Source organism: Elephas maximus, chromosome 20, assembly GCF_024166365.1.
Source record: "Elephas maximus indicus isolate mEleMax1 chromosome 20, mEleMax1 primary haplotype, whole genome shotgun sequence".
Lineage (NCBI taxonomy): Eukaryota > Metazoa > Chordata > Mammalia > Proboscidea > Elephantidae > Elephas > Elephas maximus.
This window is the reverse complement of record NC_064838.1, coordinates 39,515,373-39,538,761: the sequence shown is the minus strand read 5'-3', so window position 1 is coordinate 39,538,761 and position 23,389 is coordinate 39,515,373. Positions and strand designations below refer to the sequence as shown.

General features: G+C 51.4%; 1 protein-coding gene across 4 annotated transcripts in view; it reads left to right on the top strand.

The window, feature by feature from the left end:
• SLC6A6 (solute carrier family 6 member 6) overlaps window positions 1-23,389 on the top strand; it is a 93,950-nt gene that overhangs the window by 19,740 nt on the left and 50,821 nt on the right. The window contains exon 3 of one of the 4 annotated variants that reach the window (XM_049863486.1): window positions 12,885-12,993. The exons of 2 other annotated variants lie outside the window; for them this stretch is intronic. In XM_049863486.1, the coding sequence (XP_049719443.1) occupies window positions 12,975-12,993 (19 nt within the window). In that variant the 5' untranslated portion in view covers window positions 12,885-12,974. One more of the 4 variants, XM_049863489.1, reaches the window with a different exon arrangement.

Here is a 23,389-nt window from a genome sequence, read left to right as displayed (position 1 = left end):
TACAGATTTATTATAGCAAAAAGGATACATGCCGGGATCAAAACAAATAAGATGCACAGGGCAAGGTCTGGGAGGGCTCCCAGCACGAAGCTTCCATCTCCCAACAAGGGCAGGATCATTCTCCCTCCACCAACCGGGAAGCTCCATGGGCTTCCCAACAGGCTTCCTGATCCACAGCTTTTACTGGCTTCAGATTGGATCAGCACCCCCCTACCTCCCCTGATGTCAGCTGATAGGAGGCCACATGGTTGTCTTTCTGGTTAGGCCAGCTCCACGCATTAGCACAAACCCCCAGGTGTGGTCTAGAGGTCTAGATAACAAAGGCACTTTAACTACTTAGGAAATTCCAAGGGTTTAGAGTTATCTCTCAGGAACAAATTACTTGAGATAAGTAATTCTTTACTCCACATATACACACACAAAAATATATTAACAAAACAAGGAAGAAATACTCATAATAATTACAGTCCTCATGTCTGCAACTAGTCACATGGTCATAGCTGATATTTATAGCTTCCTTTTTCCACTACCCATTCCATATTCCCTGTGTCCTCAGCAAGCACCTCAGCTGGCTGTTCTTTACCTTCATCCCTGAGGGGTCTGGGCCATTAGTACTCAGTTGGGCCTGAGTTATTATTTATGAACCAGCCACAAAAATTGTTCCTGACAGGGACAGTCCATGTAGTGGACAGTCTGTGGAGCTGAAGAGCTGATCCCAGGTTCAAATTCAGGCTCTGGACCATGCCAGCTGTGTGTCCTTGAGGGAAATCGCTGAACCTCTCTGAGCCTCAGCTTCTTCACCTGTAGAATGGAACAATAACTGCACCCAAGAGGATTAGAAAGACAGCAGCATCAGGGGTAAGGTAACTTCATCACTTTGATGACAGTAGTTTTGAAGCCCCCATGTGCCGAACAATTTTAGCGCAAAGCACCCACGTACAGTTTCTCATCTCATCCTCCCAGGTGGGGCCCCTTAGAGCAGCCCCCTTCAGCTAACAGAGTTGGCCCCAAGTGTCTTGGGACTATCCCCAAAAATCTGATCCACCCTCCCTGGTACCTCGGATAATTTAAGGAAGATAGGAGATTTTTAACAGCAGAACCTCTCAAGGGTTGGTATGAGATTTTTCTTGGGGCCTTTCCTGCTTCCCCCAACAGGCCTGTAAACTTTGGCAAGGTGGGGCTTACACAACAGACCTGTGACTTCTAGTGTCCTTGGAAAATGCCACCTTCAGGCCTGTTACACAAGAGCGTTAAGCTCGCCCTTCCATCCAGGGAGAGGCCAAGATAATTATAAAATGATACTTATTGTTTGTTTGCCCTGATTATACAAGTACCATAATATGTTTTTAATACAGAAAACTGGGAAAGCCAAGAACAGTCTAAAGAAGAAAAGAAAACTCCTCCATGTTCCCACATCCAAAGATAACCATGGTGTGGCCTAACAGTGGGTGAAGAGAAATAGTTTTAAATTTTCTTGTCAAAGTTGAGTTCACAACTTTGGGAACCTACCTTCCCCTCAAGTAACATTTCTGAGCATTTTTTGGGGGGGAGGTCTTTGATCTTCTAAGTTCTTAAAGGGCCACATTGGGCTTGTGGGCCATATAGTCTCAACTGCAATGGTAGGACAACCCAGCCACAGATAACATGCAAATGAATGGGTGTGGCTGCGTCCCAGTAAAATTTTATTTGCAAAAACAGACCACTGAGTTTGGCTCGGGGACCCACAGTGTGGTGGTGTAGCAGTTAAGAGCTACAGCAAGCGGTCGCTGCCAACCAAAAAGGTCGGCAGTTCGAATCCACCAGCAACTCCTTAGAAACCTTATGGGGCAGTTCTACTCCGTCCTATAGGGTCGCTATGAGTCGGAATCAACTCGAAGGCAATGGGTTTAGTTTTGGGGTTTTTGTGTGTGTGTGTGTAGTAGTGGACTGTTTAGGTAAACTCTTTCTTTAATCTAGTGATGGGGGTCTGGCCATTTGCAGTTTGTCTTTCTTGTAAACCACTCTGCAGTGAACATCTTCCAGTTTCCAGTGGGCGTCTTTACACACGGGCCTGGTCAAGAAGTTGGGATTGCAAGGCTAAAGGGGGTGCACATTTGTAAGATTCTGGACACCTGGTGCCCAATAATTGCCCTTCTAGTAAGTAGTTCCCCTAATTTGCACTCCCATCAGCCATCAGTCGCAGCCACAAAGGCATCAAGAGCGAGTGGGCAACTCCCTGGCCCCTGCCTTCAGGGCTCTAGGGAACAGAGGGTGTCAGATCACCCATCACAGACAAGCAGCTCCCTGTCCACCAGCCTGCCTCATTTGGGGAAGGAAATGGTTATGAATACTGCACCAGACTTGGGGGGCGGGGAGGGTAAAGAACCACCCTTTAGAGAGAGGAGCTTCCTGGTTAAGACCTTGGGCTCAGCTGTACCGTGAGCCTAGGTGTGGATGTCATTCCATCTCTACCTTGCTGTGTGACCCTGGGTACATCGCTTAATCTCTCTGGGCCCCAGGGTCCTCTGTTAAAATGGGCTTGATGTAGAATCTCCTTTCTCTGGTCGTTGTATCAGGGGAGAACAACTGTGAAAATTCTTGGGACAGTGGCTGGCACATAATACTTACTCCATAAATGGCAGTTGTCATTATTGTGAATCCTAGTGCTAGTATTGTTGTTATTTTTGACCCCTCTATCTCAGAGGAGTCTGGATATATGGACAATAATAGCGTTTGCAGTCCTTTGCAGTTCTCAAATTTTTTCCGTCTTTAGTACTTATATCGTCTTGATAAAGTAGTTACTACTATCTCCATGTTACAGATGAAAAAGTTGAGGCTTGAAGAGGCGGTGACAAACTCGAGGTCAGCCATGTGTCAGGACAGGAGAGGATCCTGAGTTTGGACTGGGAGACCAGGACGCATAGGTGCCTCCTCTCCTCTGGCTTTAGCTGTGGCGGGAAAGCTTGGGCCTCAGGTTGAGGAATGACTCCTTGGGTGTATCTTCCTGTCTTGGCCCTCAGCCAAAACAAGGGTCTAATGGGAATTTCTTCAGGGAGAGGGTATTTTTCCCCAGAAACTTACAGGGCCTTTCAGAGACCGGAGCAGCCCACCGTGGTGAAACCTGAGACAGGTTTCCAGAAGATATTCCTATCTGTTAGCCTGTTCTTAACCATCAGAAACCCAGGGTTCCAAAAGCAGGAGCCTCTTGGATCCCTGGGGGCAGACAGCTTCTGGGTTTGGAGGGGCTGGCTCCCTGGGGCTCTCCTAAAGAAGGGTGCCCTGGGATTAGTATTCAGGCCCAGCTACCCGGAAGGACCCCTCGGCACCTCCTTTACCCACCCATTTCCCCACCAACTTTCTGGGGGACCTTGGGCAAGTCACTTCCCCTCTCAGGACCCTGGGTTTCCTCGTGTGTAAAACAAGGGGTCTGGATTCATTTGTTCCCAGAGTAGCTTCTCTCAGAATGGCAGTGTTGAGCTTGGGACTTGAATCTCAGCTGTTCCATCTTAGCTGTGTGGCTGGTATGAGTGGCCTTCCTCTCTGAGCTGAGCATTCTGTAAGACCTGCAGAAGTGTATGTGCACCCAGGTCTGGGTGGGTGTTCAGGAAAGCTCTGCCCCCGCTTGGTCTGCAGCTCCTTGAATAGCTTGGGTGGGGCCTGCATACTGAGGCTTCTCACCCTCCCACCTTAGTCCCTAGGAGTAGCCCCAGGTATTTTTTTGGTGGCCTGATCCTCTGCCCTTCATTTCCCAGACCCCAGTTGGGTTCTCTCTTGCCTCCAAATTCCCTTTCCCTCCTCATTTATCTCCTCATCCCTCAGCTCCTCATCCCTCTGAGGTTCCCACCAGGGCTGCCATGTTGTGAAGGGCTCACACCTCTTCCCCTTGGTGCCCCCCGACACAGTCAGGCCAGTGTGGTTCACGTTTATCTCTTCGGGGTCATGCTGTGAGCGCCTGCCTGTTTCACTGCCCTGCCATCCCCTCACCTCCCGGTCTTTTCTGGGGCCCCATCTTCTCAGGCCATCTCCCCCAAATGGGGGCTGTCTCTTGTCCACTGAGTTCCTGAGGCCCATTGAGACCAAGTTCTGATGAGGAATCTGAGGCTGGATCCAAATCAGGTGGAAGATGCTGTGATCGATTAGCAATGTCTGTCAAGGGGGCAGGCTAGATGAAGGTGGCAGGAAGGCCGTCTGAGGGATATCCTTCTAAGGGACACCTGCTTTGGAAAAACCACGTGGAAACAGGAGGAACAGAGAGGACTGTCATAAGTGTGAGACAGCCAGCAGGCAAGAGGCTTCTTGTGGGTGGGAGGAAGAAGCGTGTCTAGGAACAAGTGTGACCATTAGGTCAGAGTCATGTAATTTGCACTCAGTAGAGGGTTTCAGTCCAGACAGCCAGAGAGCAGAGGATTTGATCACTCTTATTCCCTGAGTCTCATATTTTGTGCCAAGGGGCGGATAACACAGAGATCCCTAAGGACATTCTGCATAGGGTTGCCAGATAAAATACAGAGCACTCAGTTAAATTAGAATTTCGTATAAACAGCCCCTACAATATTTGCTAAATCTGGCAACCCAAGCTCTAGAGCCTCATTCATCCAGTAGCCCAGGGAGGAAACGGTTATTCAAGGAAACTCATAGAACTGTTTCTTGAGGACTGGGATCTTGTGACTCTAGTCTCAGTGGATTCTAGTCCTGGTCCTGCTACCCCAGACCTCTGTTTCCTCACCCAGAGAACAAGGGATCAGCCTGGTCGATTTTACTAGGTCCAGCTCTGATTTAGAGATGGTCACTGAGCACCTGCTACGCCGCAGAATATTACCATCGTTTCCTTGCCGGGGCTCGGAGGGGCAGCAGCGATGTCACCAAGACTGCACAGTGAGAGATGGGTTTGCTGGTGTCAGAGCCCATGTTCCTTGCCTGTCCTCTTCTTAGGGGCACTGCCTGTAGAGCATTGGTGCCCTTTCCAGACTTGTCCCCCAGACCTGCCCCAGCCCCTGGGATGACCTCACACGTGAATGAACCAAGTCACTCATTCAATGTTCGTTCATTTGTTCCACTGGCAAGTATTTATTGAGCACCACTATTTACTAGGTGCAGTGCTAGGCAGCAGGGACAGAAGGGCGAACAAAGCAGGTGAGATGCTCACAGCCTCGGGAAGGGGTGGTATAAACCACCACCAAAAACCAAACCAAACCCATTGCCGTCAAGTCAATTCCAACTCATAGAGATCCTATAGGACAGAGTAGAACTGCCCCATAGGGTTTCTAAGGAGTAGCTGGTAGATTTAAACTGCCGACCTTTTGGTTAGCAGCTGAGCACTTAACCACTGCTCCACCAGGGCTCCATAAGTGACCACACAAACAATTATTCAGTTGCAAAATGGGATGAAGGTCCCAGAGACTCAGACAGTGTGTATAACTGGGAGGTTGGGCCTTGTCTCAGGACGGCAGAGGGGAAAGATCTGGAGATGTGAGCCACTCCTCCTCATGAACCTGCCTGCCTCCACTTTTCCCATCCTTCCTCCCTCATAAAGGGCCTCTGAGGCTTAGAGAGGTGCAGTGACCTGCCCAAGTTCACACAGCACCCTGTAACATCGGGCCCCTGCTCCTCTCAAGTCCACTTTCTTGTCGTGCTGTCAAGAGAACAGTCTGACTGTGTGATCTCGTGCAAGTCACGTCCTCTGCTTAGGCCTCAGTTGCCCCATCTGTAAAATGGAGACAGTGTTCTCACTGGGTTAACTGCTGCACCTATGAGAAAACACTTTGGTGTACTGAAAAGCTTGCTGCAAATATTTCTTATTAATATATCTTATTAATAATGCACTTTAGGGGGTGATTTAGTTACATTTAACAGTCTAGACACTCAGCAAAGACTCATACTAAAAGAGACAAAACTAGAGAGCATGCAAAAAGATGTTGCTGCCAGACAAGATCCCCGAGGTGGCTGCTTTTTGGCCCTGATCCCCACACATCTCTGAATATGACCCAGCCTGGGAGCACCATAGCTGAGGAACGTGCCTGTGGGACGTTTCTGGAGAGAAAGATCACCCCAACTTTTTAAAGCTCATGGTGTGGAGACCTTTCATTTCCCCTTGTCCTTTCCAGTGTAGGACCATCCGAGAACTTTACAAGTTTTCATCCCCCTTCCAGGCCTGCTGAGAGGGGAAAGGCCCAGGCAAGAGTATGTGATGTCAGGGAAAGTTTGGGGAAAACCTCTACGCATCTGAAAATTGAGAGTGAAAGTCTGATCATCCAGTCATCAAAAAGTTGTGTACTTTTCCTGTGACCCGGGCCCTGGGGACCGGAGATGGCAGCACTGTGTTCCAGGTATCGGGAAGACCTTGTAAATCAGGCATCCATCAGCACACCTCTTGAGGGTGCTTTGGCACATAAAGTTGGAAAAACTTGAATAACAAAGAAAAGCACGCCAGGTGGGGATGAGGCAGGAAAACATTACCAGAAGGGAAAGGGCACATGCAAAGGCCCGGAGGCAGAGTGAAAGTGTGGACTGAGTGTTCTAGATGCATAGGAGCATGGCTTGGTTGGAGCGTCGTGTCTGCAGGACAGTGGGGAGGGCGGAGGAGCTGGACATGTCGGTGGTCTAGCTTGATGACCTCAAATGTGACTGAGCAGTTGTCTCAGTGCACTCTGGGGAAACAGTCTAGAACCAGAGGGCATTAAATTATCAATGGCCGCAAGTGCCGCTTAAAGGTCGTGGCTGTTGTTTAGTTGTTTTGACAACTGGCTTCTGCTCAGGAAGAAAAACAGACAAGCCCAGCCCTCGCCCAAACAGGTGTAGGAGAATCACAGAGTCCCAGGGGGAAACCCACTCTAATGAGATTTCTAACCTACTTCTGCTGACTCACGTGGTTTTGGGAAAGTGTGAAGTCCCTCAGGAGTGGTGGAGGAGGGGCAGCACCAATTAGTGCGGCTCCATTTGGATGCTGATTGTTTGACACAGAACACCAGATGGAGAAACTGTTTCTCTGTTTTGCCTGCGTGGCGGATCTTGAGCCCTGAGAATTTCAGTTTCAGCCTCTCCCAGCACTTAGCTTGATGCTAGGAAGGGGCTTAGTCAGTGTTTGCTGCACAACTGCATGCAAGGGAAGATGCCAGATCTTTCTCCTGAGAGCCAGTTCACGCGTGTGTTGCAGCACTTCCGTCTGTCTTCCCCCGTGTCATGTGAGATGGCCCATTTTACAGGTGATGCAACTGAGGCCCCAAGAAGGAAGTGACATTTCCGAGGTCACCCTCACAGCTGGCAAGTGGCAGATTTAGGTTCCAACTAGAATCTTTTATGACGATGCAGCAGAGGCACAGATGGAACCAGGCGAGGTATATTTGGGGAGCAAAGTCTCGCAGGGACGTCCCTGCTGGAGGACTCAGAGAATAAGGCTGGAGAAGTGACAAAGGCCCCTCCTCCTCACCCACAGTGTCCGGGAGGCGTTATGTGGAACTCAGCCATCTGGGGGTCAGCAGGAACTGACTGACCAAGTAAATGGATGAGTTAATTAAAAAAGATGGTGGCTCTCTTTTCTATTTATAGTTGTGGCCTAAATCTCAAGGATCCTTGTACCCAAGGAGTGCAAAGGAGACTTTTTCAGATGGCCCAGGCCATCTACCAGGTGAATAAGCTGATTAGGTCCCTGGGCTGCAGCAGGATGGGACACTGCAGGAGGGCCAGGTGACAAACATGCAGAGGAGGCATACAGGGGTGGGGGTAATAAGGGGGCGTGCAAGGGGCAGGCAGGGAGGCAACAATTACATTTCTAGAAAGAGTGTGGGCTGGGAGACAGAACACCTGCGTTCTTCTCTCCCTTCCCATCATCAGCTCATTGAGATTAGACACACCCTGGACATAAGCTGCCTGACTGCTCAGGCCCCGCTGAATTTTAAATGGTTAAGAACTCCACTCTGGTGAGAGGGAGCAGTATTTAGTCATCACGGCAGGTATACCTGATGGTCACTATTAGGAGTTAAATGAGACATGGCCATGTAGTATCCCAGAGCCCAGTGGTTAAGGACCCGGGATCCAAGACTCTGGAGTCCGCCCCTGCATGGCTGTGCAACCTTGGTCAAGTCACTTGGCATCTCTGAGCCAAAGTTTCACATCTGCGAAGTGAGGGAAGATCCCTCCCTTATCTCATCAGGTGGTTGGGTGGCTGGAAAGGGCCAGGCAAGATGAGGCCTGGCCCACCGAGCTCAGCCTGGGGTGCCGGAGCCCTTCACCGGTATTGGGCTGCGTGATTTGGGGATTTTGCCTGCAATTAAAGCATTTCAGGTGTGTTTTTTGTCATCTCAAAATCTCTGAAAATACAATAGCGTCATTATCTTTGGACCAATTAGGAGATAGTGAAATCAATAAGGAAGGAAATGTGAAAAATATTTAGCAGAATTAAACCATTACTATTTTTATTATCTAGTGTCTCAATGATCTAGTGCTGCTGTTAACAGAAATACCACAAGTGGGTGGCTTTAATAAACAGAATTGTATTTTCCTCACAGTTGAGGAGACTAGAAGTCCAAATTCAGGGTGCTGGCTCAGGAAGAAGGTTTTCTGTCTCTGTCAGCTCTGGAGGAAGGTCCTTGTCTCTTTTTGAGCTTCTGCCCCTGGGTGATCTTTGTGCATCTTGGCATTTCTCTTCCACCGACTCTGTTTACTGGCTTGCTTGTTTAATCTTACATCTCAAAAGAGATCAACTCAAAACACACCCTACACAAACCCTGTCTCATTAATACGACAAAGACAACTCAAATAGGATTATAACTACAGGCATAAAGATTAAGATTTGCAACGTATTTTGTGGGGACACAATTCAGTCCATCACAGCTAGTATTATATAAAGTGCTCAGCACAGTGCCGGACACACAACATCAGCTGCTATTATTATTCCTACCACTGCTATTATTTCAAGGGACTGAGAGCAGTTGGAATTAGGAGAATGGAAGGGTTGCTACGACAATGGTAAAACAGGTCCCTTCTCATCCCTGCCTGGGATGAGGTCTGTCCTTGCTCTTGTGCAGTCTGTGACCTCAATCTGTTGAGGGTCACCAATGAAGAAACAAGGCTTACAACTGAGTAATGAGCTACTTGTTCTGCAGAGTCCGGCAGGGAATGGTCAGGGAAGGCTTCCTGGAGGAGGTGCCATTGGAGAAGTACAGGCACGTGTATTCTAGGGCCTGGGACAGCCTCCCAGACGCCAGCTATGTGTGCGATGAGAACCCGAGTTCCAGGATTACAGCACCCATTTCTGATTTTAGTGCTGCTAAGAGCTTTCCTCATGGGCGTTTTCTGGACAACATAGTCTCCAGGCCCCCTCCACAGTGAAGCCCCTCAACCCTGGGCTGTGACCTGCACTGTGACCTCATCGCCAGGTACTCTGAGTCTAGAACCCAGGTGCTGGGCCTCCTCCACTCCACTCCCTGTTTCCCAGTGCCCTGCGATGTCCCCGCAGCTCACAGAGTCCTCTGTCCCTTTACAGAACCACACCCGGCTGCCCTCTATGACGTGCCCTGTGAGGTCACTGACAGCCATGGTTACCTGGGAAACAGCGTTAGGGTGTCAGCGTGGGAGAGGGAGCAGGGACAAATGGGGGAGCCCTTCAGTGCTTCCTAGCTCTCGGGGACCTGTGTGGCCTGGCTGGGGGCCTGGGGGTCTTTCTCAGAAGTGTCTGGCTTGGAGCAAGGCATGGCTCCCCTTGCTGAGGACCACCTGCCCGAGTCCCCCCCAGTCAGCCCCCAATGGCAGCCTCTGCTTTCCACCACTTGAGCCCACATCCTTGCTCAGTGGAGCCCCTCGGGCCCCTGAGCTGCCAGAAGGTAGGTGTGGCTAGGCAGCAGGTGTCGGCGGCCTGGCGATTCCCTTCCCTGGGCTGCCTCTCTCCTGGTCTTCAAACTCTGGGGCTGGATGTCTGGGTGGAGCTGTTATTCAGTGGCCCAGGGACCTCAGCCAGGACCTTCGGGTCTTGAAGTTGCTGGGTTGTGGGTCACAGTATCGGATTTCTACAGCGGCAGTTGGCCTTGGGAGCACCAGTAAGGCCACCTTCCTCTCCCGATGGTTTCATTCACAGCCGCCCAAAGTCTTGGGCTGTGTTGTGATGGCCTGACCCCTCTGCTCCAGGTAGCTGGTGCACGGTCCCTCCTGCAGGCGGCCCAGGCTGGCGGTGGGGGCTCTGTACCCTGCTTGCCTGCGGTGTTGGCAGCAAAGCCTGTTTCTGTCCTCTGGTCCAGCGCAGGCCCCCATAACATCCTTCTTCCCAGCCTGGTGGATGCCACCCCCCATGGGCCCAAAGGTTACCAACTGCAGGCCCCTGCTTTGGCAGCCAGAAGTGTTCCCCCCATATATACCCCATGGCTGTGTAAGGAGGTGATAGTGAAAGGAGGTTTTGATGTCATGCTCAGGTCCCCAGGACCCCCCGGCCCACTGGACCCCCACCATCCCTCAGTCAGCAGGTATAATGCCAGGAACCCCAGGGTCACCTGATCGTGCTTACTCTGAGAAGGGGAGGCTGAGGCCCTGGGAGGCCCGGGAGAGGAATTTGGAATAGAAGGTAAAGAGCAGCTGGAGAAGCAGGGGTATTGGGGGAAACCCTGAATTTTCAACCTGTGTTGACCTGCGTTTGAATCTTGTGTGGACCTTCCTCCCTTCCAAGCCTTCGTTTCCTCGGCGGCAAAGAGCCCTTGCCAGAGTTACAGTGAGGCGACCTGCCAAAGCACCCAGCAGCCGACACAGGAGTTGCTCAGCAGGGACTTGACTTTGAGGGAGAAATGTTATCAATTTGGTTGAAATCCTAAGAGCTCACACTTTGTAAGCACCTACTATGTGCCAGACGCTGCTCTAAGCATTCTGTACACATTAGCTCTTTTCATCCTTGCAACAATCCTAAGAGGTAGGAACTATGATCCCACTTCTGTATTTGAGGAAACTGAGGCACAGAGAGATTTATATGCACTGTGCAATTTCTTCTGCTGGGGGTTGCCTTTCCACAGAGAGGGGCCTGTATGAATGCACGTGTGTGCATGTATGCGTACATGTGTGTGCATGTATGCATGTGCATGTGCGTGTGTGTGTGAGATCAGCTGGTCTAAACCACAGCCCAGAGAGGAGCAGGGCTTGCCCTGGTCAGACAGTGGTGAGTGGCAGGGCTGGGGACTCCCCAGGGCCACCTGTGGCCTTTGCTGCTATTGGTCCTGTGCTCAGGGAACTGGTATCTTACAGGCAAGTGTTTCTCCTTTTGGAGGTCTCCACTTCAGGGAGAAAGTGACTACCCTCCGGGGTGATGGCAGTAGGGGCCCCAAGCCCCAGGTGATGTGCCCGGTGGGGCTTATCCCTGCCCTTGGACATGCTCCCAGAGCTGTTGTTGTGGACTAGGGCCTGCCTGCGGCCTGCCCAGCTGGACACTGCTCCTCTGCAGGGCACAGAGCCAGGCCCTGGCCTCCTTTGCCCCTGGGGGGAGGAGTGCTCTGACATTGGCCCCCAGGATCAGAACAAACAGGCGCCACTTGACTTCCCAACCCTCACAGCGCCGGGTGATCCCTCTGCCATTTAGCAAGTGGCTGAAAGAGTTGACCATGTTCTGGGCCCCAGTCCTGACTGTCACTTGTTCACTGGGTAACCTGGGGCCAGGTCATATCTTCTTTTTGAACCTCAGTTGTCTCATCTGTAAAATGGAGGCAGGAGTGCCATCTCCCAGGGGGATTGTCAGGAGCAGAGACAATAGGGAGTAGGAGAACCTCTGGAAAACTGTCAAGTCTTTGGCAAGTGGATTGGGTTAGGCCTGGACTTAGTGGGGCTGGCCCAAGTGAACCCTAGCCTGATGCCAACCCCCAGATGTTCACAGTCTGGCAAAGGAAGCCATACACACACGTGTGTACATTGTTGTGCACGTGTACACATATTACAATCTGCTAGTGATCATCTCTTTCGTAGTTGATTTGTTTTATATTTTACCAAGCATCTCCCAGTCCATTAGCATTCCAGCCTCCCCTGACTCTAAGATTCACTTGTGGAGCAGGTTAACAGTACAGATTCCTGAGCCCCCACCCTGAAGATTCAGGTGGTACGTCTGGGGTAGGCCCAGGAGTCTGCATTTTTAGGTGATGTGCAGAGACATGTGGAAAATTTGGTCATCTACCAATTCCTTCCAAGAGCCCAGAGATTGCAGCAGGGACCATTTTAAAGATGAGGAAACAGGTTTCCCCCTTAAGGAGAACTTTGGACTTCATCCAGAGTTGCATGTCTCTGAGTGAGAGTCAGCCTTCTGAGACCCCAGTGCCTGGTGAATGGTGGGGCGGCGCGGGCTGGAGGCGGCAAGAAGGAGAACCTGGGGTGGGCAGGAAGGGCTTCCAGGAGGAAGTGACACTTGGGCCAGGTCTTCAAGGTGGGTGGGATCCACCTAGACAGAGAGCCCACCAGCAAAACACAAGTTTGAGTGGGGAGGCCCCAGGACTCATGCAGGGCAAGAGGAGAAGGGGTGGACAAGGGTAAGGAGCCTTGGATTTAAGGTGGAGAAATGTAGAGATCATTCTTCAGGCAGCTGGGAGCCACTGATTGTTCTTGAGCTGGGGCTGACATGGCAGGTGGTGGGAGTCGAGGGCAGGATGTACCTCCAAGGGAGTGTCCAGTGGTTGGGATGGCTTTGTCTTGGGATGCAGCACAAGTAGCAGGCTATGAGAAGGCAGCACTGTTTCCCTGCCACTGTGCCTCTGGCAGGTGGAAGCCGTTAAAGCTTACACAGCATTGCAATGAAATGTTAATGGAGGCAGGGAATGTTTGGCGGTTGGGAAGCCCCTTGCCCCGGGAGATGGCCTTCCCCTGTATGAAGAGCGCAGTTAAGCACTGTCAGTCTTCACCTGAGCCTGCACCCCGCCCCTGGTGTGGATTTTAACACTGAGTTTTTCTTCTAGCTGAGCAGTAGCTGCTGTTAGGCACCATCTTGTAGTGCTGGGAGCCGCTGCCACCGCTGCACCAACATCTGCAACCTGAGAGAATTAGATATGAATCCGCTCCACCCAGGTTTGGAACAAGAGCTTTAACCTTCAGCCTCTGGCACCCACCGTGTCTTACAGGGTTGGGGTTGTTGGGAACATCCACACCCTCCACCACCTCCTTTGGGCCTCAGTTTCCTAGTCTGTGACACAAGTTCCCCCAGCTCTGAGGGTCTATCCGTGGAAGAGGCTGGTGTGCGCCCCTTTGGTACAGCATGGATTTGCTTTGGGTCCAGGGCCTCAGTTTCCTCATCTATAAAATGGGCTTGCAAATGGACACACAAAGACCTCTAAACTCCATTTTGAGACTTTGACTTTGTGTGGGATACAGGGGTTTTCCCCAGCACTTGGCAGACCCTGAAAGGGCCAAGGAAAATTCACTCCAAAGTCCTTTTTGGAAGATGCTCAGGGAACACTTTAGGAAAATGGATTTTCCTAAAGATTTGTGGAGTCCCTGGGCGTTGCAAATGGTTCATGCACTCAGCTGCTGACCAGAAAGTTAGAGGCTCAAATCTACCCCGGAGGCACCTGGGAAGGAAGGCCTGGTGATCTACTTCCAGAAAATCTGCCACCGTAAATGCTTTGGAGCACAGCTTTACTCTGACACATTGACTCAGTGGCAAGTGGTTTAAAGATTGCCTCAAAAAAAGGCAGAGCTTATAGAGTTGTGAACACTTTTGTGGAAACTTATGCTCAAATGCCGGGAGCACGTCCTTTCTTTCTTCAGCAGAGGATACGGCCCACCCTTCCTTTCTCTGGCAGTATTCTGCCATCTGCCATTGTTCTTTGTTCTCTCACCCTAAAGAGGAGCCCTCAGAGCTACTGAGATGTGAGGGCTCTTTGCCCTGAGGCTGCGCATCCCCAGAGCACTCAACGGTCAGTGCGACACAATACTTGCTGTGCCAGGACCTGCACTAAGTGTCAGGAAACAGCTTAATAACACATTGTTCTTGCCCACAAGCTTGTCCCAGGCAGTTACAGTGTGGGCTAGGGTGGAGTTGGCCTGGCCGCAGAGCCTGGAAGGCTCTGTGAGCGCTTGGGGCAGTAGATCTGGAAGCTGGTCCCCGGGTGAGGTTTGAAGATTGCCTGTGAGTTACTCAGGGGAAGGGCTCACCAGGGGAATAGCTGCAAAGGTGTGGAGGCCTGAGAAAGCCTGGAGTCCGTGGTTCAGTAACCCCTGGCAGGTCTTGGGTGGGTTCCGATGGTGGAGGGTACCAGAAACCCAGTCTCCAAGTAAGTGGAGCAAAATTTCAAGCAACAAACCACTTTGCCCTGGGACAGACGTGATACGCTTGGGCACCAGTGGCAGACATTGCTAGTCGATCTCCACCTGTTACCTCAGGCACCAGATGCAGACATTGTTGATCAGTTATCACTTCTGTCTTACTAAATCCCTAGCTGTTTCATTTCACTGGCACCAAACTCTTGTTGAGCTAAATTTCTGAGAGAGTATGAGGTAAGGGTGGAGATAGGAAGGAATAGGAAGGTCCTTCCTCTTTGAGGAGAAACATGTTTAAAAGAGGAACAACTAGGACATGGAGGTTGTTTACATTTAATAAGCTAGGAGTTTTTACTCACTTTAGACTGGATATTATGCCCATTTTACAGATGGTAACACTGAGGCTGAGAGAGAGAAGGTGATTTGCCGAAAGCGGCATTGCAAAGAATGCCCTGACTGGCTTCCATGACACAGCCGGGGAGACTGGGCTCTGGGTGGCATTGAGCCACAGGCACCCTTAGCTGACTGACCTTGTCCTTGAGGGCCTGTCTGCTTCCAGTTGCTGTAGAGCAAGGGCGGAGCTGTCTGTTTGCTTTTCACAGGCCTTGAGAAGAGGGCCGCTTCAGAGTGCTTACAGCTGAAATGGGAAATTTGAGGAAATGGAAACCAAACCTTTCTTTTTTGTTGTTGTTGTTGTTTTTTTGCAGCCTCCAGAAATAATCCTGGGTTCTACAGAGCCCGGGATCATGGTTGACCTCACCCACCCCCACTTCCTGCAAAACCAGGCTGCCTGGCGGGGGGAAGGGGGATGTCAGAGCGGTGGGGAAACTGAAAGGAGTGACAAGCGTGTCATCAGTGACTCAGTGCCGGGAGGCCACTGCCTGCTGACTCACCCGCTCTGAGGCTGGGCCCCTCCAGCCGCTGACTGGAGCAGACCAGGGTGTGGGGAAGGGGATGAAGAGGGGCCTTGCTGACCCCCCATACCCTAGAGCAGTGCCAGGCTGCAGTCTGACTGTTGTACTGTTACTGGCTCCCAAACAACAGGAAAACAAAACCAAACACCTCAACGTGACAAGCCAGTCCCACGGTTTGTCCAGGGAAGACACAGATGACACACAGGTCAGGTGCCAGGTGTTCCTGAGCCCCCGTGTGCAGCATCAATAGATGTGCGATTAGGAGCCCTGTCACCTGTACGTGAAAGCAGGCCCCGGCGTCCACTGCAGACACCCTGGCAGCCCTCCTTCTCCTCCTCCGGCTTTTGCTCAGCTATGGTTACAGTGTGTGCCAGGGAATTTACCGAGCGGTCTTTGGGGTTTGAGTCCCTGCAGATAGGATCTGTGAGGCTTAACTGTTCTCTTCCCCTGGATTGTCACCTTCCTTCAGGAATCTGATTTCAACCAGGCTGTGAGGCCGAGCTCAGTGGCGTCACAGCACCTTCTCCTTAAACACTTTCTCTGTGCCCTTGGCCAGACGTGGCACTCCTATCCTGCCTCTGAATGTGCAGAATAATTCTTGTGTTGTTTAGAACAATGAGCACCTCCCACCTGTGGGTGGACATTAGCACCATGAGGGCAGGAGGGTGACCTTGGGTTTCTAGCAGTGTCCCTAGACCAGGCATATAGTAGGTGCTCAGTGCATGCTGCAGGAGCATGGGGCAGATGACAATGGGGGCCTCAGGTGAATGTCAGCTCAGAGAGGGGAGGTGACTTATTCAAGGTCACATAGCATTGAAGGATGACCCCATCCTTTCCAAAGCCACAGGCTTGACCCTCTGGGGAGGTGATTTAGCTTAACACACAGACACAGTTTCTTATCTGCGTCACCAGTGTTATCAGCCCTTGGCCTTGGCCTAGGGAAAGGAATTCAGCCACCTGTCCTGGGTTGGTCCCTAATTGCAGAAAAAGACATCACCTCCAACCCATCCTAGAGGTGTTTCACTAATGACGGCGAAGCTGACAGCTTCAGGGTGTAGGGGCTCAGACTCAGACTCTACAGGTCGGCCCCTACCAAAAAATTGCAACTGCTTACAGGAAAGAGCCCAACTTAGGCAACTTCTGCCTCTCCCAGAGTGGAGGGGGAGTTGGGCGGGCGGTCGCAGACAAGCTGGGGCTTCTAGCCCTACCATCTGCGGGACAACATCTAGGGTCTAACCATGACCTCCCAGGCCTCCCCTCCCGTCTCTGTCCCACACTGGCTTTCTCTCTGTTCCTTTAATGTGCCCAGCGTGACCCTCTTTATACACACTGTTCCCTGTTCTTAGAACACCCTTCCCCCAGATCTCTGCCAGAGAGATCTCAGCTTCAGTGACATTAAAAGCATGGGCCTGGGGCAGAGCGTCTGGATTCGTGAACCCAGCTATGTGACCTTGGGCAAGGGGCTTCCCTTCTCTGGGCCTCATTGCCTATACTGAGGAGAAAATGAATCGTGCCTGGGAAGGGCTTAGTGCAGTGCCAGGCCCACCGAGAGTCCTCAGTAAGCGTCTGCTGTTAGGTGAAAGCAGCCCCAGCCACGTCACGCACACATCTGTCTGCTTCAATGTTTCCTACGTGCTTGTCAAGGAGTCCTGGTGGTACAGTGGTTAAGCACTTGGCTTCTAACTGAAAGATCTGTGGTTCTAACCCACCAGGCGCTCTGAGGGAGAAAAGACCAGGTGATCTACTCCTGTAAAGATGACAGCCTTGGGAACCCTCTGGGGCCGTTCTACTCTGTCCTATATAGAATCTGCTCAATGGCACACGACAACTAAAACAACACTGTCAGGAGTATTCATTCAATTGCTTATTTCGTGTCTGCCTTCCTTCTGGAATGTCGGCTCCTTAGGACTCTCCTCTGGGCCCCTGGTTCCTAGTGCAGTGCTGGCACCCACACAGTGGGGTAGGTTCTCAGTAAGTCTTTATCAGACAGTCACGGCGTGCCCCAGTTCACCCTGCTCTCCTTTTCCCCTGACCGCTGAGATGACGAGAGGGGAAGTGGCCCGACCCACGTGACCCAGCAGAGCGGTTGAGAACCACGTTCTGACTCCCAGCCCACTGCTCTTTCCCCTGACTCAGCCTCTGGCTTGGCCATGCCTTGGAGCGCCTCTGTCCCCCGGCCCGTCTTCACTTCAGGGGAGCAGTGCTGGCTGTTCTGTGCCTCTGCCCCTCTGTGCCTCACTGGTCCCAGCCCTGCAGAGCGGCCTCAGCTTGTGCCTTCCTTACCTGTCCGGGGTGTCCACGGTTTGCAGGTTTGTGTCCTCCTCTCTGTTATTTCTGACCGCTGGGGCTTTGGGGTCAATCCTGCGACTTCCAAGGAGATAAGAAAACTGTTTCAACCCAGGCCCTAGACCTTATGTTTACCTACAGAAGTTCTTGTGTGCAGAAGATGACAAGGTGGCTGTAGTTGGGCCCCCAATCCTGTCCCCAAACCCCATGTTGTCCCAGAGGCCAGTTCTTCACAAAACCTGCCCACCCTCACCCACCGTTTCCTTTGCAAACCACAGACCAAGAAGTACTGGTTCTGACAGGTCCCGATCCAGAAGTCACCTTGGTGCAAGTCCTGACCCGCCACCTCCTAGCTGTGTGACCGACGGCATGACCCTCCCCTTTTCTGAGCCTCGGTTTCCTTATCTGTGAAAGAAGGAGTCTTGGGGAGAAATAGAAACTTCTGCAGGCTGAGGGCTGGCCAGGAGCATAGGTGCGTGGAGCTGCCATGGGCAGACGCCATGCTGTCACAGGGTGGCGAAGTTAGATAAGGAGGTGGGAGGATCTTGCCCACAGACCCTGGCCCCCAGGTGGAAAACAAGCCCTGTCCCTAGAAGTGTTACCCTGAGAACAAGTCCTCAAACGATCTTCACTTTCACTGTAGCTAGAAGACTGTTGCTCATTGTTTCGGCTTTGTTCCGGGCAAAACAACGCCTGGGTTCCCGGATGACCTCACTGGGAAGAGCGAGGAGGGCTGTGAGGCTGGCTCAGTAGCAGCTCCTGGCGAGCCCGTCTACCCTTCACTGTGCCACCTTAGGTGACCTGGAGCGAAGGTGTGACCAGAGGGGACAAACTGGCTCCAGGCCAAGTCCGGCCTTCCTTGTGTCTATGTTTGGCCCACACAGTGTGTTAAAAATTGGAAACTGTGAAGCCCTGGTGGTGTAGTGGTTAATAGCTATGGCTGCTAACTAAAGGGTTGGCAGTTCAAATCCACCAGGTGCTCCTTGGAAAATCTGTGGAGCAGTTTTACTTTGTCCTTTAGGGTCGCCCTGAGTCAGAATTGACTTGATGGCAACGGGGTTTTTTTTGGGGGGGGGGTATGCACATAAAAATCCAGATTTCAACATCTCTTGAGAAATTGGAGGATCTGGTCCCAAAGGACAGCTGCAGTTGCTGGAGCTGAGGAGCAGCCGCCCCTCAGCTTACCGAAGTCCCCACTCCTCCCTGCTGCCTCCCACCGGGCTCACTTGCCTTATGGCCTTTGCCCGCCAAGCTCCAGAGGCATTCAAGCTTGTCATGCTTGAGTTAACCTTTCCTCAAGAAGAGATAGACAAGCTAGAAGGATACTAGCCACATGATCGGACCAAATTATTCAATCTTTTGAAGGTATAATTTTTTATGAGAAAAAAAAAAAAACTTTCTAGGATTAATTTCTCCTTTCTTTCCAAGAACAACTACCCCAGTTACAGTGTGAAAGAACGCTCTTAACACAGAACTTAAATTTTATTTTTTGCCCCAGTACTTAATTGTTACTTGGGTGGTGCAAATGGTTTGCGCTTGGCTGCTAACTGAAAGGCAGGTGGTTTGAATCCACCCAGCGGCGCTTCAGAAGACAGACCTGGTGATCTTCTTCCATAAAATTAAAGTCATTGAAAACCCTATGGAGCACAGTTCTGCTCTGAAACGTGGGGTCACCAGGAGTCGGTGTTGACTTGACGGCAATGGGTTTGGGTTTTTTTGGTAATTGTTACCACCCCCACTGACTGTGGCCCGGGATGGTTTGTGAGTAGCATGCCTGTGCAGACATGACTAGTTGATCCCAGCACTCCTCACTGAACCTGTGCCTCACCTTGGAATCTGTGGACACTGTGCTTGAAGGAGCCTCTTCAAATCTACCAGGAAGTCTGGAGACACCTGGGTTTGCTAGAGGAAGGCTTTTGTCCATAGTGGCAACTGTCCTACCTGCTTCTATGCTGTTTAATCAGCACAAAGGACTTCTCTGCCTGCCCAACTTGTACCTGTGGCCCTGGGGCCTGCCTGCTCCCCAGGAGCCCTGCTTGGCCTCTTGTCTCTATCACATAGTCCTCACTTCCCTGTTTACCTACTTCCCTAATTTGTCAGCCTGGCCTGAGGCTTGGGGCTGACTTTTGAAAGGAGCCAGACTCCATTTCACTTTGTGAAGTTACCAAAACAAGTGACCCAAGATAGCAGGGGGTTGAGAGTATGGACTTTGAAGGACACAACAGGCCTGGAAGCCCATCACAGCTTAAGCAGCCTTTTACTGTATTGCGTAGCCCTGGTCAAGTGACTTCACCCCTCTGCACCCTGGTGTCCTTATCGGCAAAATGGGGTGGCAGCAGCACCCATGGAGGAGACTAAAAAATGCATGCCAAGTGCTTAGCACAGTGCCTGGCATGCCGTAAATGCTCATTAAATGCACCTTATTTTTTTAAACACTTAGGATACAACGCCTAGCATACAGTATAATAAAATTCCAATGTGGTCAGCTTTTTTCTTCAATAATGGCTAGTAATTTTGTATGTACTAGGCCCTGAGCTGAGCATTTTACAGGCATCATCCTATTTAAAGTCCCCGTGCAGCAGGTATTATTTTTATCCCCATTTTTCAATGAGGAAACTGAGGCACAGGTTGTCACCTGCTCAGTTGTGACCCCAGTGAGCCCAGAGTGAGAGGACTGACATCTCTTCCAGAAAGGGCAGGACAAGGTGTCTGGCCACCTGCTTGCTTCTGCAGTGAGCCTAACAGGCTGGAGGCTGCTCAAATTTATTTCCCCACCTGTGAAATGGGTCTGTCCTCCAGGTCTCCTCCTGCCCCACAGTTCTGGGATTCTGGAAGCCACTTGCCCAACCCACAAAACAGCAGCACCCCTAAGATTCGCTGAGAAACAGTGAACTATAAAACCTTTCTTAGAGGCCTGCTCTATGCTGTTGGGGTAAGGGGAGCACCCCAAAGAGGAAAAAGACAAAGAACCTGCCCTCCTGGAAAAAAAGGTGGAAGGTCACAGGTGGTTAAGTCAGTGATAATTAGATTTCAGTCCCTCCATAAGCAGTATGATGAATCACTTTTATATGGCCTTTCTCACCATAGTCTTGTGACTCCTACAAAATGATTAAGTGGGACTATGCAAATAAGGTGCTTGTGTCCCACCAAGGGGATTGGACAGCTTGCTAATAATGCAAATAAGGTGCATGGAACCTCTGTGGGAGTGGGACCCTAATGAGAAGATTTGTCAGTTTTGCCATCTTGCTAGCTTAATAGAGAGCCAATCCCAGAGCAGAGGGGGACTGCCAAGAAGAGACGTAAGCAGAGCTCATCCTTTGGACCTAGGGGCCCTACGTTGAGAACCTCGTAGACCCTGGAGACAGCCGTAACACTGAAGATAGCCTGAGACAGACACAGCAGTAGAGAAGTGGCAGAGGAACGGCAGCAGCAGAACCAGGAGACCGGTGCAAGGCAGTGCAGTGGGCTTCCCAGCCCACGGAACAAGGCGGGTACAGTGGATATACCTACCCACGGAATGAGAGAGCTGGGTGACTTTGGGCAAGAGACTCCCTCTGGGCGCGTATTGGCAGAGCTAAAGAGCTTTGTAACACGGGCCTGAGCAGGGCAGAGGCTGGGCTGAGGGGTGAAAGGCCGAGGGCCAGAAAGAGGCCTGCATGCGGGCACGGCTGAGAAGCTTTCCTGATCTAAGAACTGTATCCTGAGTCATTCCTGATCCTGAATTGTAACCTGTTACTTCTCTAATAAACCCCATAATCGTGAGTATGGTCTGTGAGTTCTTTGTGGCCATTGCAATGAATTATCGAACCCAGCAGAGAAGTAGAGAGCGCCCTGGGAGGGACAGTTGGTGTCGGAATTGGTAAAGATGGTGGAGAAGGAAGCATGCTGGCCTCCACCTCATAGGAATCAGCCTTGGGCTGATGATTTTGATTCGTTCTCCTCTTGTAAAGTTAGACCAGGAGGTCTGGCGACACTGTGCACCATTTTTACACTGTACCAGAGACAGAGACGTGTCTGATGCTCATTGTTTCCTTGTGGAAATTCAGATTCTGCAGGGGAGGGTGAGGCAGGCTGATGAGCCACATGGAGGACTCCAGAGTCCCCGGACAGCTTGTCCAGGACAAAGAGGCGAGAACTTGGTTTCCCCAAAGCCTGGGACTGAGTGGCAGGTGCTAGTGGAAGCAGCCACAGCGGCACCTACAACTCAGTTCAAGGTCAAACTGGCCATTGTGTGGGCTCCTGACGGTCCCTGGGTTGAGGGGCACAGGGAACAGGCAGAGCATCTGCATGTCCTTTCCCTTTGGGATGTCAGCTTCCCTGCCTGCAAACCTTTCTAAGTTTCTGTCTGTCCCTTAGGCATTAGGCACACCAGCCTCGGGAGTTCCCATTCTGACCTTCTTCCAACTGTGTAGCCTCAGGCAGGCTACTTTCTTCCCTGCTTGAGCCTCAACTTCCCTCATGTGCAAAACAAAACTAAAAACCCCTTCCATAATAAGGTTTCTTGAGCAATGAATAGGAAATCATGTTTGTAATCAGCTCAGCCCAAAGGAAGTACTCAGAAACCTGGTGGTTTTTTAAAAAGGGAGAGCGAAGGAACATCTGATAAATCCATGGTGTCTCTGGAACTGGGTTAAATATCCACACTTGTGCCAAAATTACCAGATGATCAGCAAGGTGGTCTTCAGGCATGGCTGGCTCAGGTTGCCTGGAACAGAGACAAGGAGAGTTTTCAGTGAGGCAGGGAGGGAGGCTTCATCCGGGAGACTCTTTATCAGAGCCCACTCTAATCCCTTGTAGCTGTAATAACCAAAGAGGAAGCTCTTAAAATGGGGAATTATGTATTTCAGCTGCTACAAAATAACCCTGGGCCCAGTGCCAAGGAAAACAGCTCTGTCTTTAGTTGGTGGCTGGCAGGGAAGCAGGCTGCTCAAATGTGTGTGGAGGGGACCTGTTCCCAAGCACTTACTGCACACGGGCCAATGGGTTGTTGGGGCTGATGGGCGAGAACTGATAGGCCATTTGCGAGTCTGCAAAGGTGGATGGAGATATTCCAGGGAAGGTGTTGTCTGAAGTCAGGCCAGGTGGGCGGAGGGACAGTGATTAGGCAGAAGCTGAGGGCTTGGGCACAACATCACCGGTCACTGCCACTACCAGCTGAGGGACTTCGGGGGCGTCCCTTGGCGTCTCTGGGCCTTGCTGATCTCACCCTAAGTAGGGCTAAGGCCGTATGAACCCTAAGGGCAGGCGTGGGCTTGATAATAATTATAGCTGTACTAACAACAGCAGATACTATTCATGGAGCTCCTGCCACGTACCAGATGCTGTCTGAAGTGCATTCAGTACACACACACACCCGCCATTTAGTCCTCACAACATCGCTATGAGGTAGGCACGGCTATGCCCATTTTATAGATAAGGACACTGAGGCCCAGAGAGGTTGAGTAACTTGCCCTAGGTTACCCAGCCAGGAAGTAGCTCTCAGTTCCTAGGCCAGGGCTCACACTCTCAGATTCCTGGAGGGACCAGGCAGCCCCCAGAAGGGCCTGGAGCAGGTGGAGGTCACAGCAGGAAATGGGAAGGATCCGAGGTGACCCGGACCTGAGGCCTGGGAGGGACTAAAGGCTGGGATCCCCAGGAGAAAGGACAGTGAACAGATGGGGCCTGAGGGTCAGCAGGGGCATGGGTGAGGATCTTTGTGTGACTGGAGGGTTTGGGCTGGGAGGGCATTATGGTCTGACTTGTGCTGGCATGAGTTCCCTTCAGCTGCTGTGTCAAGAATAGATGGGGATGTGTGCAGAGTGGCGGTGGGGAGACCTACAAGGAGGCTGTGCAGATGCCCTTGTGAGGGCTGATGCCCTGAGCACGGTGGTTGCCATGGTAATGGAGATGTGGGTGGCTACCAGGAAAGTTCAGGAGGCAGCATCTGTGGGTCCCACTGAAATGGGCTTTTACAGACATAGGTCTGGTCACACACCCCAGAGGGCATTGGGGGGTGCCTGCGCCTG